This window comes from Nansenia antarctica (assembly GCF_963989245.1).
Source record: "Nansenia antarctica genome assembly, chromosome: 3".
Classification (NCBI taxonomy): domain Eukaryota; kingdom Metazoa; phylum Chordata; class Actinopteri; order Argentiniformes; family Microstomatidae; genus Nansenia; species Nansenia antarctica.
This window is the reverse complement of record NC_137688.1, coordinates 21,420,751-21,442,817: the sequence shown is the minus strand read 5'-3', so window position 1 is coordinate 21,442,817 and position 22,067 is coordinate 21,420,751. Positions and strand designations below refer to the sequence as shown.

The 22,067-nt window shown below is 45.1% G+C and overlaps 3 protein-coding genes across 4 annotated transcripts in view; all 3 read right to left on the bottom strand.

Moving 5' to 3' along the window:
* Positions 1 to 4,718, bottom strand: part of hmgxb3 (HMG box domain containing 3) — a gene marked incomplete at its 3' end in the record, with an annotated part of 13,505 nt that extends 8,787 nt beyond the window's left edge. The window contains exons 1-7 of the mRNA XM_080527066.1: positions 4,381 to 4,718; positions 2,840 to 3,015; positions 2,104 to 2,278; positions 1,506 to 2,009; positions 1,093 to 1,200; positions 684 to 815; positions 77 to 342 (exon numbers count right to left, since the gene is read on the bottom strand). Coding sequence (XP_080383192.1) covers positions 77 to 342; positions 684 to 815; positions 1,093 to 1,200; positions 1,506 to 2,009; positions 2,104 to 2,278; positions 2,840 to 2,994 — 1,340 coding nt within the window. The 5' untranslated portion in view covers positions 2,995 to 3,015; positions 4,381 to 4,718. The remainder of the gene's footprint in view (positions 1 to 76; positions 343 to 683; positions 816 to 1,092; positions 1,201 to 1,505; positions 2,010 to 2,103; positions 2,279 to 2,839; positions 3,016 to 4,380) is intronic.
* Positions 4,719 to 4,821: 103 nt separating this feature from the next.
* On the bottom strand, positions 4,822 to 7,946 carry LOC308152517 (uncharacterized protein). Of its 2 annotated transcripts, none has more exons than XM_080525515.1 (7): positions 7,684 to 7,946; positions 7,395 to 7,513; positions 6,917 to 7,027; positions 6,638 to 6,694; positions 6,372 to 6,506; positions 5,411 to 5,524; positions 4,822 to 5,210 (listed from the first exon to the last, which is right to left on the bottom strand). In XM_080525515.1, the coding sequence occupies exons 2-7, from the start codon at positions 7,506 to 7,508 to the stop codon at positions 5,166 to 5,168; spliced, it is 576 nt and encodes a 191-aa protein (XP_080381641.1). In that variant the 5' UTR covers positions 7,509 to 7,513; positions 7,684 to 7,946; the 3' UTR covers positions 4,822 to 5,165. The 2 variants fall into 2 exon arrangements, with proteins under 2 accessions (XP_080381641.1, XP_080381640.1); XM_080525514.1 differs by having other exon boundaries at positions 7,689 to 7,946.
* Positions 7,947 to 10,103: 2,157 nt separating this feature from the next.
* Positions 10,104 to 17,700, bottom strand: LOC308153880 (carnosine synthase 1-like; the record flags this gene model as incomplete). Its single annotated transcript, XM_080527064.1, is given in 9 exon segments — positions 10,104 to 11,663; positions 11,849 to 12,123; positions 12,408 to 12,639; positions 12,805 to 12,890; positions 13,231 to 13,444; positions 13,750 to 14,198; positions 16,452 to 16,541; positions 17,424 to 17,619; positions 17,623 to 17,700. Coding segments are annotated over 9 exon segments (3,180 nt in total), but the record flags the coding sequence as incomplete, so codon positions are not given.
* Between the last annotated feature and the right edge of the window lie 4,367 nt (positions 17,701 to 22,067).

Here is a 22,067-nt window from a genome sequence, read left to right as displayed (position 1 = left end):
AAAAGAGCTCACTTGGAAAGTAACCCCCTGGAAAAATAAAGAACAAAGAATATATTTCTGCAAAGGCAACGCTCACATCATGGTCTGTTTCTGTGGCACTCTGACACTGTTGATGCTGCCGCCCACTAGTGGTGACTCTGCCTTAACTGCACACTGCGCTGGTTTCCTGGGCTCCCGTGGCCGGCGGCCTCCTCTCCGCCCTGTGACGGGGCGACTGTTAGCAGGAGCGTCAGTTCTCTCCTCAGGGGGCGACGCGGCCGTTTGAGAGCCGTCACCGGGATTGGCAGGTGGTTTCTGTGGAGACGACTCGGTCGAGTGTGCGGCCGCTTTAGACTTCTTTGCCTGAGATTTGGGAGATCATCATTGGTGTACCGGTTATGTGAGAGATTGGGAGATCATCATTGGTGTTATTGATTTGGTGAAGGCTCGAAATCGAGTCATGTCAAATGTAACTTCTTTTACAGCACAATTCCATAAAATGCAATTTAGTGTGTTTCACTGTTCTTTTCTTTTCTTTTTTAAAACAACAAAAAACACTAAATACAAAAAATGTTAATCTTTCAGCCATGGCTGACCTTTTGAGTTTTACAATTTAACATTTTAAAAATGATCATAAGAACAGCAATATCCATAGCCCACATTGTGAGGCCACAGACATTGTTCCATGTGGATGTGACACTTACTGCAGGCACCCACTTCCCCCCGAGGTGGGTACCACAGTCTGGGCAGAAGGGGGGTTTGTGACGGGTCACGTAGACAAAAGAACAGCCAGGCGCCTGGCAACTCCCCCGACCTCTCCTCGTGTAGTTCTTGGACTGGAAAATAAAGAATGGATGTGAGAGAGAGAGAGAGAGAGAGAGATGTCTTTGTTTCCTGACAGCAATAACAAACGACAGACTACTATTGGGTGAATAATGAGGGCGCAGTTCAGCCGGGGAGGCTGGCGGAGGTAGAAACCTGAAGGACGGGCTCATGGTAATGCTGCGTGCATTACCATGAGCCCGTCCTCCGATTTCTATCTCCGACGGCCTCTGCTGTCATTCAGAGAACGGTTGTAGGAGTATGGGAGTGTGAGAGTTTTATAAGCCTTACTAGTTTGTAGGAGGGTTTGGTGTTGCGTTCCACACTGGCCCCTACAGGGACCATGATGACAGAGCCCACAGAACTGGCTCCTGGTAAGACCCTGGGCTGCATCAGATCCTGTGGAACAACAACAACAACAACAACAACAACAACAACAACAACAACATCATCATAAGAAGAGATTCTCAACCATCACTTCATTGGACAAGCAGACATTTACATACATAGTATGTCTAAACACCTTTAATTATTCGTGGCTGGAAGATCTAGTTTATAAACATGTCTTCCTCAACATAAATTACATGCGAGTACTAGGGTTATAAAACGAATTTTAAAAAGTTTTAAACATAAATAAATAATAATCCTAAATTTAAAAAAAAGAGTAGCTGTCTTTTTAAGCTTTTTTTAAGCTCTGAACTCACCTGACTAGGTATGATAGTGACCAGATGTGTGGCCTCCGTTTTCACATGCTGCAACACAGTCCTTCCCACAAACCCCTCGTCTGTCGCCATGCCAACCACACTATAACCCCCAGCCCCGCCCCTGAGCTCCTCCTCCTCCTTCAGCAGCAGTCCAGCTGCAGCCAGGTGAGGTGCATTGTGGGAATCCCGGTGGAAAGTGGGGGTGAGTATGGAGGATGAGGAGGGGTACGAGGAGGAGGAGAGCGTCCCTTGCAGACCCTCTATAGCGATGCACTGCTCCGTCAGCTCCACCTCACTGCCCAGGGCCAGCGGAGGGAAGTGGGGCTCCAGAGGCAGAGAGAGGGAGGGCAGCCCCTCCCCTGGGGAGTCCAGAGACTCCACACACACCTCCAGTTGGGTACCCACTGGCTCATCTGACGAAGAGCCCTCCGGCAGGAGAACGTAGTTCGCCCGTGGGAGGATCTTACGGAAGCCAGGGATGTCGTGGGAGGTGACCAGGGACGCCTGAGGGGACAGCCAGTGGGTTTAGGCATCAGAAACGTAACGCTGCAAAACAAAACGTCAATCTATTCAAATTCGCAGATTTTCTAAATGTTACCGTGTCTATCCCTTCCTTCTCCAGCTTGGCCTTCTCCAGGTAGAAGCCCTTGTCGGCCACGGCGAGCCTCTTCCAGCTCACGCTGATGTGCTTGTTGATCTCCGACTGCGGGAGGTTGGGATAGTCCTGCTGCATGGTCTGGTGGACATCCAGGTAGTACAGCAGGTACGCAGACCTGAACACAAGAGATCAAAAAAGCACCCGTCATAAACCGAGGACAACACATACCATTTCAACCGACGTAAAGGGCAGGGGAGGCTGGAGGAGGTAGAAATCGGAGGAGGGGCTCATTCTAATGCATGGAATGGAATGAGAAATGTGGGTTTACCATGACACCATTTCACACGTGTTTGATACCATTCCTTATTCCATTCCATGCACTAGAATGAGCCTGGCCTACGGTTTCTACAATCCACCAGCCTCCACTGATGTAGGTGAAAGTGGAGCAATATTGTGAAGAAAGAGTAGGCCTATATCATGACAATGATGCGTATGTCTTTGGCATACATGTCTGGTTGTTGAGTTGATGAGTGTTTGAGTTAGGGGTGGGCATCGACGATCGATAATTGATCGATAAGGATCTTGGTCGATCACAAAATAAAACATTTGGTCGATCACAAATTTTTTTTTTTTTTTTTTTTTTTTGTGATCGACCAAATGTTTTATTTTGTGATCGACCAAGATCCTTATCGATCAATTATCGATCGTCGATGCCCACCCCTAGTAGGTAGGCTACCTGGGTTTTTTGGGCTTCTCTATAATCTCCCCCTGAGCCTTGCTCTTCCTCCTCTTCTTGGGAGTAGTGACCTCCATCAGCGTGTAGCTCTCCACCTCCTCCGTCATCCTCACGTCTGTCTCCTCATACACCTCCATGGTCTCCACGGTCTCCATAGCTGCAGGAGAGCACTGTCTCTGTGATGTTATGTTGTAACCACATTCACCAAATGCATATAACAGTGTTCAAGAGAAAGAAGAGGTGGAGATAGCAAGAACCAAAGTATAGAATTCAGTGGCATTGTTTTGAGCGGTCAAGAAGATGACGGGGAGGGGATAGGGGATGCAATAACCACCTCCTAGCATCCATCTTATGATTAAACATAAGTCAAGTCAAGTCAACTTTATTTGTATAGCACTTTACGTACAGCAATGCTGAGCCAAAGTGCTTGACAGTAAAAATAGATAAAATGCAGGAAACAAGCAAGCACAATGCACACAACACAATGCAACACAAAACATGGCAAAATCAAAAGAGAAGACAAAAAGGACCAAAACAATAAAACAATAAGACAATAAGAGCCAGGGACCTACAACAAAAACCACAAAATAATAAAAGCCAGGGACCAATAGCTAGGTGGGGGGGGGGGGGGGGGAGGCTAGGGAAAACAGGTGTGTTTTAAGGAGAGATTTAAAAATCTCCAGGGTCTGAGCGGCCCGTACGTGGAGGGGGAGGCTGTTCCAGAGTTTAGGTGCAGCAGCCGAAAAGGCTCTGTTCCCCCTGGTTTTCAGCCTGGTTCTGGGCACCACCAGCAGCAGCTGGTCTGATAAGGTAATTTATGAAACCTAATTCTATTATTCCCTCCACTTGGAAAAGAGCCCATCTTCTTGGACAATTTATAAGTAGGACAGGCCTGAATCTGTGAATGAAATGAATGGCCTTGACAAGCAGGTTTTTAAAGAGAGGTCATGATGACATTATTGCAAAGTGCAAACCAAGCGAACCTGCCGCCTGAGAGTGCACGTGGAGCGAAAAGTAATCGACTTATTTCTTGGGGGAAATAATTATTCTACGGTAAATATATTAATGCAATTCAAACACGCCAGGGTTAATTATTAGGCTGCCGGCAGCAGAGAGAGAGCTTGGAACAGCAGTGTACTGCCAAAGACTCCGGCTGTGTTCGGAATGGCATACTAGCATACTACTCATACTAGATATGACGTAGATTTTGAGTATGCAGTGCGTTCACACTGTAGATTATGTGAAATTTGAGTATGCAAGAAATGTATACTAGAGTTTCGGTCGGCTGGTATTGGCATACTTATTATGAATTTAGTAGGCAGTATGCAGTATATCCTCATTGAGTATGCTAGTATGCAGTATGCTAGTATGCCATTTCGAACACAGCCTCAATATACAGTTCCAACGTTTCTGCCACTACATTCTGTTTCTCTCCCTGTCGTCCCGTGTGAAATCCGGAGTATTCGTGTGTTCGCGTGTCTTCATACTGACTGCAGACTCGACCAATTATCCAATGAGAAGCCTCCTTGTTGAAACCTTACCTCCTCTGTGAACCCGAAGAGCTCTCCAAATCGATCCGAGGCAGGGTTAAACGACGTTGACAATGCCCTGCATCGCGCAGACAGCAATGCATGTGTGTATTTGTCTATATTCGCCGTAAGACCACCAAGGGTAAAAGTGTTTATCAAAGGGGCCTGTCAAATCGCTCGTTTCGTACTAGCCTGAGAGTAAACATGGCGCTCTGTTGCTATGGTCGTCAACCAATCAAGAAACGGAATGAACAACCGAGAGCCAATTGGAGAAGACGTTTTAGACACGTGAAAGCATTGCGTGCAAATCTGATAATAGAAGACCAAGTGCATTCTCAATTTTCGATTTCTACCGCTGGGGGCGCATACAGTGAGTGCAGCATGTCTGAACACCCTCTATTATCTTAGACTGCGATAAGAGGAAGTTAACATTTATTATGCATTTGTTGTCAGTGCAAAGCTATTCAATTAATCCCGCAATTAATTGTTAGAAATCTATAAATACATTGTGTTGCAGGGAGTTTTTAACTAAATGCTGATCTGGCTATGAATGGTACATCCACTAGAGGGAGAAGTACACACACACACACACACACACACACACACACACACACACACACACACACACACACACACACACACGCACACGCACACGCACACACACACTACTTAAGTGGGCTTTTGCAATACTCCCATACCTATTAATGGAGAAACATTGCTGGTGATGGACAACTCTATACATTGATGATTAATGTCAATTATGGTTAAACATTACATCATAAGGTGTATGATTATTTCTAGTCTTCACTCTGGGCTGTCAGTACACGCTGCTGGATAATGACCTAGAGGGGAAAAAAGGGGAATGGAGGGGAAAAAGGAGAAGAAAATATTGAAACTTGAAATCCAACACTCTGAATAAGACCATACCGTTGTTGATAGAAGATAATGTCTGTAATTATTTTTAATGTGTGCTATGTATGTCTTAATGAACCATGTTTACATCTTAATTGTCTAGAGCTGCAGGCCTGGGGGAGGATCATACCTGGGTGTTTGAGGACCTCAGAGCAAAACGTGCCATGGTGGACAGGAAGATAAGGATTCCCATGACAAACAGAGAGATAGCTAATAGGATGGCCTCCGCACTCATGAGCTGCTCCTGAGAGAGAGAGAGAAGAGAAATAGAACAAGAAGAAGAAGAAGAAGAAGAAGAAGAAGAAGAAGAAATGGTCAGAGTATAGGCAGTGTTGGCGGAAATATCAAGTGAGTTGTTTACGTAGAAAGTTCAGAATGTTTTGTATGAAAATAGAAATGAATCTGTCTTTATATCCTTCTCAAGCCTGGACTACGGTAACACGTATATGGATATTTTTTTAAGTGGATATTTTCGTCCTCGTTTAAAAAACAACAACTCTGTCCACACCACAAACTTATCTCTGTCCATGGAATGGAATGGAATGGAATGGACTTTATTTGTCTTTCTAAACGCCATACGAAAAGCCCAAACTGAACACGATCACCCCTAAAGCGAAGAAGAACATTATGGGCATGCGCAGTCAGTTGTAATCAAACGGTGGCAGTGACTCAAAACGTAAACAGACCAAACTCTTTGAAACAGACAGAAAAGAAAACTACAAAACAGACAGAAAAGCAAGTTATGGCAGCCAAGAAGAAAGCAAAAACTGATTATTTTGTGTGGACCGACAATGAAGTTGAGCCATTGTTGCTGTTGACAACCGTTTTGCTTCAATGCGCATGTGTGAACGACTTGACACTTGACGCTTGACATCATTGCATCAACACCAGCTCTGTTTAACATAACCACACTGATCCACTCAATCGGATATTTTTTTATTTCTTCCCTTTTTTATCCGTTTAGAGAAATCTCTGTTTATGTGAGTGAAAACGCTGTGTTCGTGTGGTTGAGAAGCCCAATTGTACAAAAATATTTGCGTTTAGAAAAATATCCATATACGTGTAGTCCAGGCCTCAGTGTCATAACTCACATATCTGTAGCCTGTCCATTCATCCTCATGCCATTGCCTTAAATAGCTGGAATGGCTGATGCCAACTGATCTGTAACCAATGGAGACCACAACACCCAGTATGGAGACGATATACATTGCCAAACACACTGTCACCTGCAAAGGCAATGACAGAGATTCAGATTGTAGAGGTGCTCATCGGTCATGAGATACTATGCAATAAGACATTCAAGTGATATGGAGTGAACGATAACTGTGTGGCCGAGTTCAAACCAATGTGAGCATACCATTTTCTTGGACGGATGCACATCTGCGTAGATTGAGAGGGTTCCACAGACTATAAACTGAAGAAAAAGAAAAAGATAGATCTTCTTCTTTTTATTCACAACTGGTTTAGCACCTGTGTGAGAATCATTGAAAGCTTTCTGTTGTTGTTGTTTTTGTTGTTGTTGTTTTTAAACCAAGCGCATGATGATTCCCTTTTTACTGACAGTCAGTCACAGACTATGTAAAGTGCTGGAGTACAAAAACCACAATCCCTTTCAGATCCTCCTGGTGTACTTTACCAGAGCCCCCAGCCAGAAAGGGATGTAGATATCGGAGGAGTTTAGGGCGTCCTCTCTCATCATTTGAATCCCCATAGTGATCTCCCCAAAGCCAAACATCATGATCACAATCTATGGAGAGAGGGAAGGAGAAAGTATGATAACGTTAAGAGTGAGGGACATAAAGATGCTGTAAGTGGAAGCAAACTTAATGACTCAAACTAGTTCCTCCTTTAGACTTTCAGAATTGTATGTCTTCCCTGTGTGGTCTGTCTATTTGTACCCCACACACCCAGGGAGAACAGAGCTCTGGGCTCTGGGTACAGGGTTAGCCCCCATCAGGCACCCCTGGAGCAGTTAGGGGTTAAGTGCCTTGCTCAAGGATACAATGGAAATGGTGGTGGGATACCTTAGATATGATGCCAGCAACCATGCACATATTTCCACAACTAGCATCAACACAGTTCCGATTAGAATGGTTAACAATGTTAGTTCTTACCCCAAGACTTCGTGGTTCACCTCTGATGAATCGATGGAGAGGCTTGTCTCCCATAACCACCCTGTTTTCCACTGTCTCTCCAGCCTGGCCTCTATCTCTTTCTCCATCTGTCATTGTGGCTTCATCCATTGTAAAAATCAATCAATCAATCAATCAATAAATCTATCTATCTATCTATATATACTGTATATCTATATATCTATATATATATATATATATATATATATCTATATCTATATATATATATATATATATATATATATATATTTAAAAAGCTGTTTGTTTGTACCTTACCTCTCCCTTCCTCTTTCCAGATCAGTCAATGTAGGCCTAAAACTGATTTGACAACCGATGACAAATAGTTTGTGCGCAGTTTGTTATCAACATGGAATATTTGTTTAGAGACTCAAGGCAAAACTCCTGTGAGAACAACCTAACATAAATGTCCTGATAGTACACCCATAGATCAATGCACACGACATGGAAAGCTAGTGTTAAATGGAAGCAGTCATTTGGAGAGACAAAAGGAAAACAACCTATAATAACCCACCCTTTTGCAGCGTTGCGAAAGAAAAAAGGAAGTGTGCATGAAACCAAGGGAAAGGGGAGGGGACTTCGGGTGAGTGTGGAAAAAAAAGAAAAAGGGTGGGAGGGAGGACAACAGAGGAGGAAATGAAAGAGTGGGGGCTACATTTTTTGTCTTTTTTTCCCTTGCAAGTGGGGGACTTAACAGTAAGGCAGCTGCTCACTTAATGGAGTAGAGATAGAAACATAGATGTGTATCACAGAGGGGGGGAACAGAGAGAAACAGAGAGAGAGAGACATGTGGTCAATCACGAACAGGAGATCATCATGGAGCTATTTGTTGTGTTATCTGTGGTTGTGTAGTGAACAGAGAGGAGGATACTACAGAGAGAACAGTGGTTTATTGTTTCAATATAACAACATATTAGAGACCAGTTAAGCAAACACAAATGAAACAAGACAGTTGATTTTTTGAAAAATGCATGATTATTTTGTGGTCAACATAATGAAACAGATCACATACCCAAATCACTGTGTGGAATCGATAACATTACATGTTTAAGGAATACACAATTTATTGCATTATAGGCATATGTTTGTAAAACAATGTGGAAATGTAAACATTACATTTCTATTGATCACATACATTATCTGATATCTATACTCCTAGAATCAGAGAAATCCAACTTTAACAAAAATAGCAAATGACAAAACACTCAAACAAAGGATGAAGAACGTGAATGACAAAATGTACACCAAAGTTAGATTTGAGGGATAAATCAGAATTATAATTTAACTATATACCATTATAACAATAACTATTTATTTACAAGTGGTATGTTAATGCTTCAGACATATATTTGTGATTTTACTGTAACAAGATTGGAGTAATTCTACAATTATATGTGAGTTCAATAATATAGGGCTAAACAATAAACAACTAAAAGGGGAGGGAGGGAGAAAACAAAAAACAAAACAGAAACAGATTAGCAGCACAGAATCCAAAGGACAATGCACAATTGGACATTACCAAATTAAACTATGCATGATGGAAGTAGTTATTTCAGACGTACATTCAATACAGTAAAACCCAGACAACCCCAACCTATTTCAGGGGTCATGAGGGTTGATGAAGGCATGGAGGGCATCTCAGTTTCACCAAGTCACATCGCACCACAACATGACACCAGAGCCCAAATGCCACGGCACAACCTCCTGCCAAGGTGCAATCCTCTCAGGACACAGGGCATCTGCAAAGGTGGGGCCTCCATAAATGGCTTCTCAAAACAAAACAACCACACAACAGTGTGTGTGTGTGTGTGTGTTGTGTTGTGTTGTGTGTGTGTGTGTGTGTGTGTGTGTGTGTGTGTGTGTGTGTGTGTGTGTGTGTGTGTGTGTGTGTGTGTGTTGTAATTCAACTCCAAGTTTTTCAACAGGTTTGATTTATTTAGTGTGACCTTTCGCAATGAATCTATTAATTCAGACATGAACTGAATTCTCACCCTTACATTCTAGGACTGTATGAGACTATGGCTGCGATACAGTATTTTTCCAACAGCCCAGACCCAAATACCACACCAGCTGTTGTCCCTTGCCTTGATGAAAATGTTCTAAAACTTTCCATGACCTGTTCCACCTCCCTCCCTCACTCCCCACCCCCCCATCTTCCTCAGTGTGACACTCTGACCTACTGTAAGTGTACACCGCCTCACCCCAGCACCGGGGTGATACCGCCCCCGTGTTCACCCCTAGTTAATTAACGTTCATGGCTATATAATGAAGTAGATGACTGCTGATTCCCATTCATACCTCAATCATATGAAATTACCGTAGAATTTTTAAAATGTTTACATTCATACAATATTTTAAATATTTCTTTCAATTGGTCCCCAATTTTAAGTGAAATGTTTTGAAAAGGTTTTGATCAGTTAACCTCCAAATCTCAATTTCTGATCAGATTAGCTGACTTTTAAACAGTATACAGTTTTATTAGTATACTAATAATTAGTATGACACAAATACCCTACCTGTATGAAGCAAGGGTGGGTCCAATCTGACAGAATATTAAGGGGCAAATATATTGTATAACGCAACACCAGTCTATACGTTACATTTCTACCTCTAACATTCCAGTTGTACTCCCTCCTGAATAAACCCTAGTTGCTTCCCTCGCCGCACTTTACATTAACCAAAATGAGACAGGAAGTATCCCAGGTCGTAGCGCGGGGGGCAGTGCAGCCCCAGCCCCTGGCAGAGGGCGAGCAGACGCTGGCGTGCATTGGCCCCGTTGTGGGCGTCTCTGACCCCCACATTACAGAAGGGCTCCTCGTACTCCCCCGATATCAGTTCATCCTCCTCCGCCAGCTCGTTCAGCCACAGCACCCCCTCCTGGTGCAGCCTCCTCAGGCGCTCTGGGCTGGCCGTGCTCCTCAGGGCCTGGAGGTGCTGCGACACCACGCACATCACCCCGGCGAAGTGGCCCCTGGCCGGGAGCGCTGTGGCCGAGGGCAGCCGAGGACAGATGCCGCACGCCACCATGAAGGCAGCCATTAGAAGGTCGACGCCGTACAGCTGGCGGATCCAGTCGCGCAGGTAGAAGCCGCCCATGCGCGCGTTGATCTCGATGAGCCGCGGACCCAGCTCTGTCATCTTCAGCTCCACGTTGAAGACGCCGTCGCGCAGCCCGCAGCCCAGGCAGGCGTGGTGGGCCGCGCGGATCAGCTGGGCCCGTTTGTCCGCCGCCAGCCCTGAGGGCATCTGGGCAGCCGTCTCGGTGAAGGCCGGGGCGCGCGTGGGGCCGTTGTCGGACACAAAGGCCCCCTCCAGCCTCCCTTTGAACAGGACCACGTCCACATCGTGCTCCGTGCCGCCCAGGTACTCCATCAGGGTCATGGCGTTGCCCCATCCCAGGCCGATCCCCGGGTAGTCCGTCTCTTCTCTCAGGTCGCCACCGATGCGTTCGAAGTGCGCCAGGCTCTCGGCCAGAGAGCTCACCTTCCTCACGCCCACTGCCCCTGCTCCGTACTCCAGCTTCATCACAGCAGGGAACCTGAAAGCCCCCACACTGGAGCCCCCCGGCCCCCTTGCCACACCACGGGCAGCCTTCTCCAAATCCAGGGCGCTCTCCACATGGACGCAGGGCACTGCGTAGGAACAGGGGGAGGGCGAGAGGAGGGGAGTTGATGGATGAAAAGGGCTCGAGGATTGAGAAGAAGAGGAGGGTGAGGAGATGGAGTTGGTGGATGAAGAGGGGGAGCATGTGTTGTCAGGCTTTCCCACCGTGCCACTGAAGAGATCGCCCCTGTCGAAATCAGCCATGGCTTTCAGACTATCCCCCTCCATGTTGACCATCCCATTGACCATAGCTCTCCTTTCCGCCTCCATCACTTCCACCAGGCCATCCGCCTGACCGGATGGCATCTCAGCAGAGACAGGGTAAGTCCTAGAGGATGTCAGGAGGCCCAGGAGTTGCTGGTGGGTGCGGCTCTTCTCCTTGGCGATGCGTATGGCCTCAGGGGGTGGGCCGCTGAGCCCCAGCCTATCACAGACGAGCGCCGCCAGGACCACGCAGTCGTCCCAGAAACACACGCAGCCATCAGGGCGGAGCCCAGCTGACGTCAGCCAATCACAAATATGGAGGCAGTGCTGGTCATCACGGCGATGGTCAGGGATGTCCGGCAGGGCGAGGAAGTGGTCGACCAGTTTAGATGCGAAGTGGGAGGGGTCACAGTCCACCAGCAGAATCTGATTGGTGAGGAGAGAGGTATGAGGCATACAGTAGACATTTAGCGTAAGCATTAGCCGTAAGCATTAGCATCATCACATTAATACTTTGATTGCACTTAGCAAAGGAGTACGGTGCGGTGTAGAAATGTTTGATTGTCCGGTTCTTGTAGTGGTAGGGATCTATTTCCCATCTAGACAATCACCTTCAGTTTGTATTGTTTGGCTGCTTCCCAGATGAACTTCTTACTGTGTCCGCCTGCGCCAACCACCAGGACTGTCTTCCCCTGCATGAGGTAACACTGTGAGCGGGTGAAGGGGGTCAGGAGGAGGGTGCCCTGACACGCCTCTATCCCACCGTCACATCCCGTCATCTCCATCCCTCGCGCCGGGAAAGAGGAGTGAAGACAGAGGGAGGGGTGGAGGCCCAGAACAACCGGGATGATGACAGAGCCTTCGAGGGTGAAGAGGAGGTCTACGCCTGTGAAAGAGGGGGGGAGGGACGGAGGGAGAGACGGAGAGTTAGTAAGAGTGAGACAGTTGCTACAGGAAGAGAAGCTCATGGTTGGAAATGTTTATGCTTGTTTATGGTATGATAAATACTCATGCTTTCATTGAGGTTTTAACTAAACAGCAACAGTTTCCTTTATTTCACCTAGAGATTAAGTTAATGTAAAAAAAACAGTAATCAAACACATTCAAGAGCACAACAGACACACAGACACACAGACACACACACACACACACACACACACACACACACACCTATCATGTCAGTCTGAGCACCAGACCCGCCACGTTGGTCTGGGGACATGCTTGACTCAGTCTCCATGACAACACGGAGGCAGGCCAGGGCAGTGTCGGTGGCGAGGCGTCGGAGAGAGACAGACAAGGCGGGGTCAGTGAAACCACACTCTAACAGAGTCGTCTCCAGGGACTGAGACAGGGAGTGGGTGTGAGAGAGAGGGGTGTCGGATGCACCCACCCTACACACCAACTGAAGAAAGAGATAGATAGAGAGAGAGAGAGAGAGAGAGAAAGAGAGAGAGAAGGGAGAGAGAGAGAGAGATTCATAACTTTGCAATGTCAAGTATGATCTTTCTCTTTTTTTCGCTTGTGATCTCGTCGTCTCCCTCTCTCTCTTTCTTCCTGTTTCTCTCACCTTGTAGAGGAGAGGCACGTCCTGGGGAGAGCGAGTGACGATGGCACACAGCCTGAACGACAGGTGTGGGACCTGAGCTCTGCAGTCTGACACGCAGAGAGACAACAACTTCACTATGACAAGCCAGGAGGATATCAATGGCCATAATCATTATATTAAGTATAGTCCTTTACAAGAGTCCTTACAATCACCACTAAGTGATGTCATTGGATAACAGTGGAGGCCGGTGGAAGGAGAAAATGGAGGTAAACAGATGGAACGGAATTAGGAATGGTATCAAACATGGTACCGTGTCCTCATTCCACTCCATGCATTACTGTACAATGAGTCTGTCTTCCAATTTTCACCCTCCAAAAACCTCACCTGATGTATAAACATAAACAGGAGAGCAACACCCCCATGCTTCCCCATAGCTGGAGCCCTCACCAGTGTACTGCTCCCAGGTGCGGACCTCCACCTGAGGGCCAGGCTTCAGCGAGGGGCAGTAGGCCTCCAGCAGCAGAGCCTCCCCTGGGAGGAGCCGAGGCACCAGCTGGCTCACTTTGGTCCACACCTCCTCTCTGCTGTTGCAGGGCAGGTAGATGGGGGGTGTGGTGGCTGCCTCACCCACAAACCGACCCCCGCTGTATCTGAGAACCACCTTCATGGGACCAATAAAAATGTATTATTATTATTATTATTATTATTATTAACAATAATATTAATAATAATTCATTGTATATATATAGCTCTTTTCCGGGGCTCAAAGACACGGATTGATATTGTGGATCGATATTGTGTGTATAGGTAGCATTGTGAATCCACGATACTGCCCGGCATACTTGATGAACGCTATAACAATCAAATGAAAATTATTGAACTTACTCATATGGTTTATCTATAGTAAAGTAACGTAAACATTATATAACACCAATGCTGAATAAGACACCAAAGAACAGCACATACCCTCTCAGATTGCCTCATCGCCTCAGACTCCAAGAAAGAGTCCACCTTGTTTCTGATGGAGTTCACACCCTCCTCCGCACCCATTTCCAGGTGCACCACCTCCACCCCTCCAATTCTGCCCTCCTGCACACCCATCTGCCCTGGGGGAATCAGTATGGCCAGGGTCGGGGGGCAATGGATCATAGCCTTCTGCAGCAGAAACCTGGTGCTCAGGACGTTCCCCCAGAGCTGCCCTAGTGTCCCGGAGCCTCCGGTTGGACAGTCCGTCCCTCTGTACACTTCCTGATCAGCCCAAGGGTCACATGACAGGAAGTAGGTGACTCTGCGAGGAGGGTTGTAGGTGGAGAGACAAGTGCGTCCCCCGAGGTCAAAGGTGACCGCCTTATGGACCATGAGAGAGGAGACGGAGCGAGAGAGCCAGGAGGGAGAGAGACAGAGGAGGGCGTCTCCTACAGAGAAAGAGAGAGAGTGGAGAGAAAAGGAGAGATAGAGTGAGAAGTGGCTGTTGGGGGGGGGGGGGACCAGAGACTATAAAGGGGATCTGACTATATGTCAGATCTGATTTTAGAATCTGTCCCAGTGACCTTTAAAGACAGCCAGAGTCAAGCCTCTTCTCAAGAAACCAACTCTTGGCCCGTCTCTCCTTCTTATCTGAAACACTTGAACGTGCTGTCTCTATCCAACCATCTCATGCTCCTTCAGAACAACCTCCTTGGCCCTCACCAATATGGCTTTAAGGTTGGGCACGCTACTGAGACTGCTCTCCTTGCTGTCATGGAGCCACTCCACTCTGCTCGAGCTTCCTCCCGCTCCTCTGTTGTCATTCTTCTGGACCTGTCTGCTGCATTCGACACAGTAAACCAGCTGATCCTTCTCTCCACCCTCTCAGAACTGGGCATCTCTGGCTCTGTACTCTCCTGGTTTGCATCCTACCTGGCTGATTGCTCTTACCAGGTGATTTGGGAAAGCCTTCCCACAGAACTCTACTGTGACCACCTCCCAGACAGCCAGGCCTTGACAACCACTTATCGCGTGCGACGAACATCACAGCGAAAGCACACTCCTGTAGATTCTTCCTCTACAACATTAGAAGGATACATCAATTCCTCACAAGAGAAGCAGCATAACTCTTGGTCCAGACACTTGTGATCTCCCGCCTTGACTACTGCAATGCACTCTTGGCTGGGCTCTGCCATCAGACCTCTCCCCAAGATCTCCCATGTCACCCCACTCCTTCGCACCCTTCATTGGCTCCCGGTAGCAGCTTGCATCAGATTCAAGACCCTGGTGCTCGCTACCGGCGGTAAAGGAAGTATTCCCTCCCTACTTGCAAGCAATGGTCAGCCCCCAAACCCCTGCGATCACTCTGCTCTTCCACTTCGGCTGGCCGCCAGATACCGCTGCCTCTACATGGATGCAGTAGCGCTGCTTGGTCACAACTTTTCACTGTCCTGGCGGCCCACTGCTGGAACGAGCTTCTCACTGCTGTGAGTACTGCAGAGTCACTACCTATCTTCCTAGACTGAAGACCCATCTCTGTCCCTCCTAAATGCCTCCTCCTGACTACCCCCCTGTACAGTTTCTCTACTGTAAATTAAAAAAAAAAATAAAAGAAAGAAAAAAGAAAAAAAAGAAAAGGAAATGTACAATTGCTTCTAGCATTGTGACTGCCCCTAGTCTTATGTGTTTTTCTTATGATGACTGATGGATAGATGATTCACTTACTTAAATCGCTTTGAATGAAGGAGTATGCTAATGTCAAAAATATAAATGCTAATGTAACTATAACGATGCAGATATAACACTACATTTATGGACAGTGTGTACGCCGATAATATGCAAGGAACTTTTCCTGGATACATGGTGTACAGGTTTTTCGCCCTTGCTTGCTTGCTTTGTGCCGGTGGTCCTTGGCCTCCCCTTGGGGGCCCCCGGCTGCCCCGTGTGCCTGGTCTGTTCCGCCGCCGGGGCACCTGCTTGGCCGTCCTTGTGCGGGGCCTCTTTGGTCTGTGCTTGCTTGGCTGGGCCGGGTGTGCTGGTGGTGGGGCGGGCTGGGTGTGTGGGGGGGCGGGGGCTCCCCGGGGGGGTGGGGGCCCACCGCTGGGTGCTGGTAGGCAAACTGGCTAGTAGTCGCTCTATGTGTAGAGGGCTGCAAGGGAATTTTCCTGGCTACATAGTGTACAGGTTTTTACTTTTGCCTGCTCGCGGCTCTGTCAGTATTGATTGATTGATTGATTGACTGATTGACTGAAAATGTTCATTGTGTGAAGCGCATTGAGTTGCATCTTGTAAGAAATGCGCTATACAAATATTTATTTTTATTTTTTTTTGATTTTGATAACAGATTACCTAGAACTGATGATTGAACAACAAACACGTACATATAGGAGAAAACAACCTGCGAACCAGAGAAGACCCCTTGTAAACCTTGAAGACCTTGTTCCCTGTAAACAGAGCTATTTTAGTATTTGTCCCTTATTTACCATTGGAATAAAAAGCGTGGAACTGTTATTAGTCACTACAGGGAGAGAAAGAGTCTCATGTATTTATATATTCATTCATGCATTCATTTGGAGAGGACAATTATTGACAGTAAAGTGTGTGTGTGTGTGTGTGTGTGTATCAGTTGAATTCATCATGTTTGACAGTAAGGTATGTGTGTGTTATCTGTTTTGCTAGTCTTGTGTGAATTATTTCCGTACCTGGACTCCGCTGCCCTGCCTCCAACAGCAGAGAGAGATATGGGAGGGGGGACCCCAAAACACAGATACACAGCTCAGAGTGACTGGTACCTGAATGGAGAGGGAACAAGCATCAGTGGGAGGAGCCAATAGTGTTCCAGTCCTTTACTCTCTATCTTCTATGTTCAATGATTAATCAATAAACAACAACATTGTTTATTGGGCAGCTGGAAAGATGTAAGCAATAATAATAATAATAATAATAGTGATCATCATAATCATACTACTTCTAGTATACTACTACTAATTATTATTATTATTCAGATTGCTTAATACCTAGTCCTATTAAGCAATCTGAATAATAATAATAATAATATGTCCATTGGAGGATTAGCTGGAACATGTATCCAACCCTGCAGAGTAGCAGAGACCAGAAAGATGTGATATTCCAATAGGAAAAGAGGCTCCAGGTTGTTTTTGGACCAGACAAAAGGGGGACAGATTCCCATCATAACACCTGCTTCACAATAGTTGAACTAAAGTGACTTGGCCTGAGTGCATCCATGGCCTGGGGCGTACTCAGGGGATAACTAGCACCTCCTAAACAGATCAGCTGTGCCACACACATACCTGATTACAGGTTATGTTCGCCATGCCAAGTATACCACACCTGTCATGCATTTGCAATTGCAGAGCACTATCTCTTTTTTTTTTTTTACATTACATTTTTGCCATTTAGCAGACGCCTTATTCCAAAGCGACTTACAATCAATATTTCTGTCCTCATCCTCGTCCTCGTCCTCACGGGTAACAATAACAACTTGAATGAACTTGGAAACATTCCGAGCATTGCAGATGGAAATGTTTGGTTTCGTGTAGTTCAGTGGACAGAGCATTTTTCGAGGGGTCACATCTTAACCTGCACTTTTCCAGGATATTTCCTGCTTAACAGGTCTGTTGCTGAACAGGTCTGTTCTGATGAACTGGTCTCACCCTGTGGCAGGTCCTGTGTCTCAGGCATGTCAATCTCCCTCAGGGCTTCCTGCAGAGTCTTGAACAGGCCCCGCTCATAGCTGAGGCACCCTGCTGTAGCAGCACATCCCCCAGGAGAGGAGGGGAGGCTGGGGCTGGGGCCAACCATGTTAGGGAGAGAGCTGAGAGAGAGCTGGAGAGGATAGGGTGTGTGTGATCAACAAAAGTGTGTCCAAAGTGTGTGTGTGTGTGTGTGTGTGTGTGTGTGTGTGTGTGTGTGTGTGTGTGTGTGTGTGTGTGTGTGTGTGTGTGTGTGTTTATGTGCAAAGAAGGACAGAGAAACAATGTGGTTTTTTTACAAGCTACAAGGGGTTCTAAACACTGTCTGAAAGGGGAACTGCTTAATGACATTGATGCTCTTATACACATTACGACTGTGCTAACAGCTGTGTGTGAAGGGATATACAGTACAGTTTTCAATAAGGTTTAAGGACACACAGAATACACACAAAGAACAAAGTTGCTACATTGGTATGCATAGCGATTGGCCACTACAGTAAACCCTTTTAGGTACCTGTGTGTGTGTGTGTGTGTACACACACCTGTTAATGGTGTGTGTGTCTATGTACACTGTAGATTGTGTGTGTGTGTGTGTGTGTGTGTGTGTGTGTGTGTGTGTGTCTGTGTGTCTGTGTGTGTGTATGTGTGTATACTGTTTGATTTGACTTGATTTATTAGGATCCTCATTAGCTGATGCAAAGTATATACTGTTGTTGGTGTGTGTGTGTGTATGTGTTTATTTACGTTTACAGACATTCCTTTCCCACTAGAAAATCATTAACTATAAATACACACTCCCTGTCTCACATTCAAAAGGACTTGCCATTTAACCTCTCTAAATCACACTCTAAATTTAGCAGAGACACTCACACACACACACACACACACACACACACACACACACACTCACACTCACACACACATACACACACTCACACACACACACACACACACACACACACACAATACACTAAAACTCACTCACTCACTCAACACTGAAACTCACTCACTCACTCACTGACAGAAAGTCACACAGACAGACACCGTCAACATGCATGCATAACTGTAACTATTACAATAATTGCTGTGTAGAGATCAGCATTTCTCAGTATTGCTGTCTCTCCCTTTGCATATTCCCTTTGCATATTCCCTGGAAGTCTAAATGTTTTATTCTTTCTTCTCTCTGCCATTCTGTCTCAGAATCTCAACCTTTCCCATTTCAACCTGCTATCTCTGATTCTCTTTCTCTGTCATCTGTCAACTCATTCATCCACATGAATACCATAATATCCACATCCATATGATAGATTGTATGATAGATTTGATGAAATACAGAGATACAGTTTTCAGATTATTATCTGACATGGATTCAAATATTAAGCAGTTCCTTGCAGTGTGCACACAAATGAAGTACAAACATTTGCAATCAATTGAATATAATAAATAAAATACATATGCAATCTAATTCCCTCTCTCTCCTGTTAAACTCACCATGTTGACTGCAATGACCAAGTGGCAACCTGGAAATGAGAGAAAGAGGAAGAAAGTGAGAGGGAAGGAAAGGAGAGAGGGAGGGAGGGAGCAAGAGGAAAGATTATGTGTGAGTGTGTGTGTGTGTGTGTGTGTGTGTGTGTGTGTGTGTGTGTGTGTGTGTGTGTGTGTGTGTGTGTGTGTGTGTGTGTGTGTGTGTGTGTGTGTGTGTGTGTGTGTGTGTGTGTGTGTGTGTGTGTGTGTGTGTGTGTGTGTGGTAGGTAAAAACAGAACAGAGAGGTAAAAACAGAACACATGATAGATTAGGTTTTTGCAATAAAGCACTAACCCCAACCATAGCATTTGTATAATACCATAAAAGGCCCAATCGAAGTGGCATTATTAATATTCTCTCACCTATATTTACTTTCTCTGTTTTTAATGCACATACAAACACATTTTCTGAGGGGGCTATCGCATGACCTGAACATGAACATGTCAATCTGTTTTTCAGTGTCTGTCAACTTATTATGCAAAGGATCACACATGCAACTCTTACCTTGTTAGCATTTTTAGCACTTGCCAGCAATTTAGTGACAAGAACCTTTCCATCCAAGAACCTCCATCTCTATGACTATTAAAAACATTAACATAAAATGGTAAATCTCTTAAATAACTCAATGGACACAATACAGTCCATTACTATTACCTTTTGACCCTGGCAATGCCGGCCACTAATTCAGACTCCCTCCCTCGTCTCTGCTGGTGTAAACAGAGTTCAGAGATAAGCATCCATTACTGGCTGTGTTTGCCCGGGACCTAAGGCCAGGTGGTACCTCTGTTAGACATGTCTCACCAGGTGAGTATGGAGAAAAGAATGTGTCAGGTACGACAGGTACGGAGCGACACCAACAGTATGACTCTACACCATATATCACACCTATCTGATGCTCCAAAACACCCAACCCAGAATGAAAGCTATCAGAAGTAATTATTGATTATCAAGGCAAGGCAAGGCAAGGCATGTTTACTGTTCCTGATTCACACACATTGTATACACCCAACCCTGATTCATACTGTTTAAACCAAATGAGTGAGACAATCAATCAATCTTTTGAAAAAAAGTTCAACTCAAAATACAAGTCTAATCTGTATTCAGATTTTATTGACATTGCATGAGAATAACATCTCATACTGTATGGTATGTGATTGGATGACACAATGTCATCCCAGAGTGTACATACGGTATGTGAAAATAAAACACAGAAGAAGAAGAAGAAGACAAAAAAGGGACAGTAAATGAGTTGAGTTGTACAATACAAATCAGTAAGTAAATACATATTAACAATTAAATAAAAAGGAAGATCCTTCACCTGGGGTCTATGTAAGATGTGAATGGTCTCCATGTCTTATTATAATCAGATATTATTCCTTTTGAAGATAGATCTCTCCTGGTTACACATTCACCATAGTTTCTGAAGCAGTGCTGGAAAGGACAATGTGAACAAAACATACCGTCTCTGAGCCAAGGCTACTTTATGTCCGGCCCTGAATTTGAAAAGCCCCAAAGAAGGTCAGGTGAGGAAGTGAATGAATTTGTGCTGGAGAATTTGTGTGTATTGTTACGCATATATGGGAGTGAGCCCAATATGTGAGCCCTGTATTGTTACCATTCAGGTTTCTTTCTCGCATCTTGTAGGCTGATACAAAATATATGCTAAAATATTTAAATTGTTGAGAGTACACAAGGTATTTCTTGACCAAACAGTAAAATATCATCGGCGTACAAGTTTATTTCTGTTGGGGGTAATGAATACCCTTAATTTAATTGTTCTGGCAAAAGTTTCAAGTTCAAGTTTCAAGTTTGCTTTTATTGGTCACATGTACAGTACAGTGAAATGCTTTGTTCTTTTTTGTGTGTGTGTGTGTGTGTGTGTGTTTTGCACAAAAGTGGTTTGATAATGCAATTATATAAAAGTGGGGATAATGGGCAGCCTTGTCTGGTTTCTAGTTGTAAATTGAGCTGCATCTAGTCTAGGGTTAATGGTCAAGTACATTGAATAGCAAGTTCCTGATAGCAACTTGGCAATATCCAATTGCATCCCTCCCGAGCATCCCTCGTCTTCACCAGAGTTGAGTTGATCTACAGTCTGCAGGTCTAGGGTTGAGCTGCAGATATTTATTTGCACATTGCACATACCTCCTTTGATATAGCCACTACTTCTACTACTCTTCTGTACATACCTACTTTAACTCCTCATAACTGTATATACCTCTAGTCTAACTACCATACTTGCCATACTGTACCTATCACTATCATGTTTTTTATTTTATTATTATCATGCTTTATAGCACTATTTGCACTTCTGGTTAGATGCTAAACTGCATTTTGTTGTCTGGTACTTGTACTCTGCAATGACAATAAAGTTGAATTTAATCTAATCTAATCTAAAACGCCTTTGATTGAAGAGGAGAGCTTGATGGCCCTCGTCAGTTGTTTGCCTTCACAAAAGTGTTTCTAACCTGGTTTTGAGATACACTGTGGCAGTTGAATTGCTATTGTTTATCTCAAACGTTGCTTTGAGTGTATGGTTATCATACTCCTATACCATAATGTCAAATGAAGCTTATACATACAGTCAGTTCAACCAGGAATATTGATCTGAACGTCATTTCCCCTTGTTAATTTATAATCCAATGGGCTCAAAACATGAGAGTATTCCAATAACCATTATTTTACTTGCTGCCTTTCAGTAATCCAGTCATGCCTTTGACGCACCACCTCCCCACCACCACCACCATCAGATGAAGGCCCTGTCTACCTCTCGCCAGGGGCATGATGGCAGCTTGCCCTTCAGAGGAGCTCGCCTGCCAATGACCCTAGGACTCCTCAATATCCTCAGGACGACAGCGGCCATCGCCAAAACTATTCCAATTTCTAAACTGTGCAAATTCAGTCTAGCTGTTCAAAATTCAGAAAAGGTCTCTTTGTGGCTTACCCAATTTCTTGCCTCATTAAACCACACAATACTTTTGTTTTAGGCCTACAAATGTTGGCAAAAATAACCTTATGCTCATGGCCATTGGGAGGTGTGCACCTCTTTGACCAATGAAATCATTTCTAGGCATTATTTT

Excerpts from the sequence above, each read along its gene's own strand:
- LOC308152517 (XM_080525515.1), bottom strand. The coding sequence starts at position 7,508 with ATGACAGATGGAGAAAGAGATAGAGGCCAGGCTGGAGAGACAGTGGAA. Across the intron at positions 6,507-6,637 it reads TGCATCCGTCCAAGAAAATG|GTGACAGTGTGTTTGGCAAT; the intron begins GTATGCTCACAT and ends TTGCCTTTGCAG. Across the intron at positions 5,211-5,410 it reads TGAGGTCCTCAAACACCCAG|GTCATTATCCAGCAGCGTGT; the intron begins GTATGATCCTCC and ends TTTCCCCTCTAG.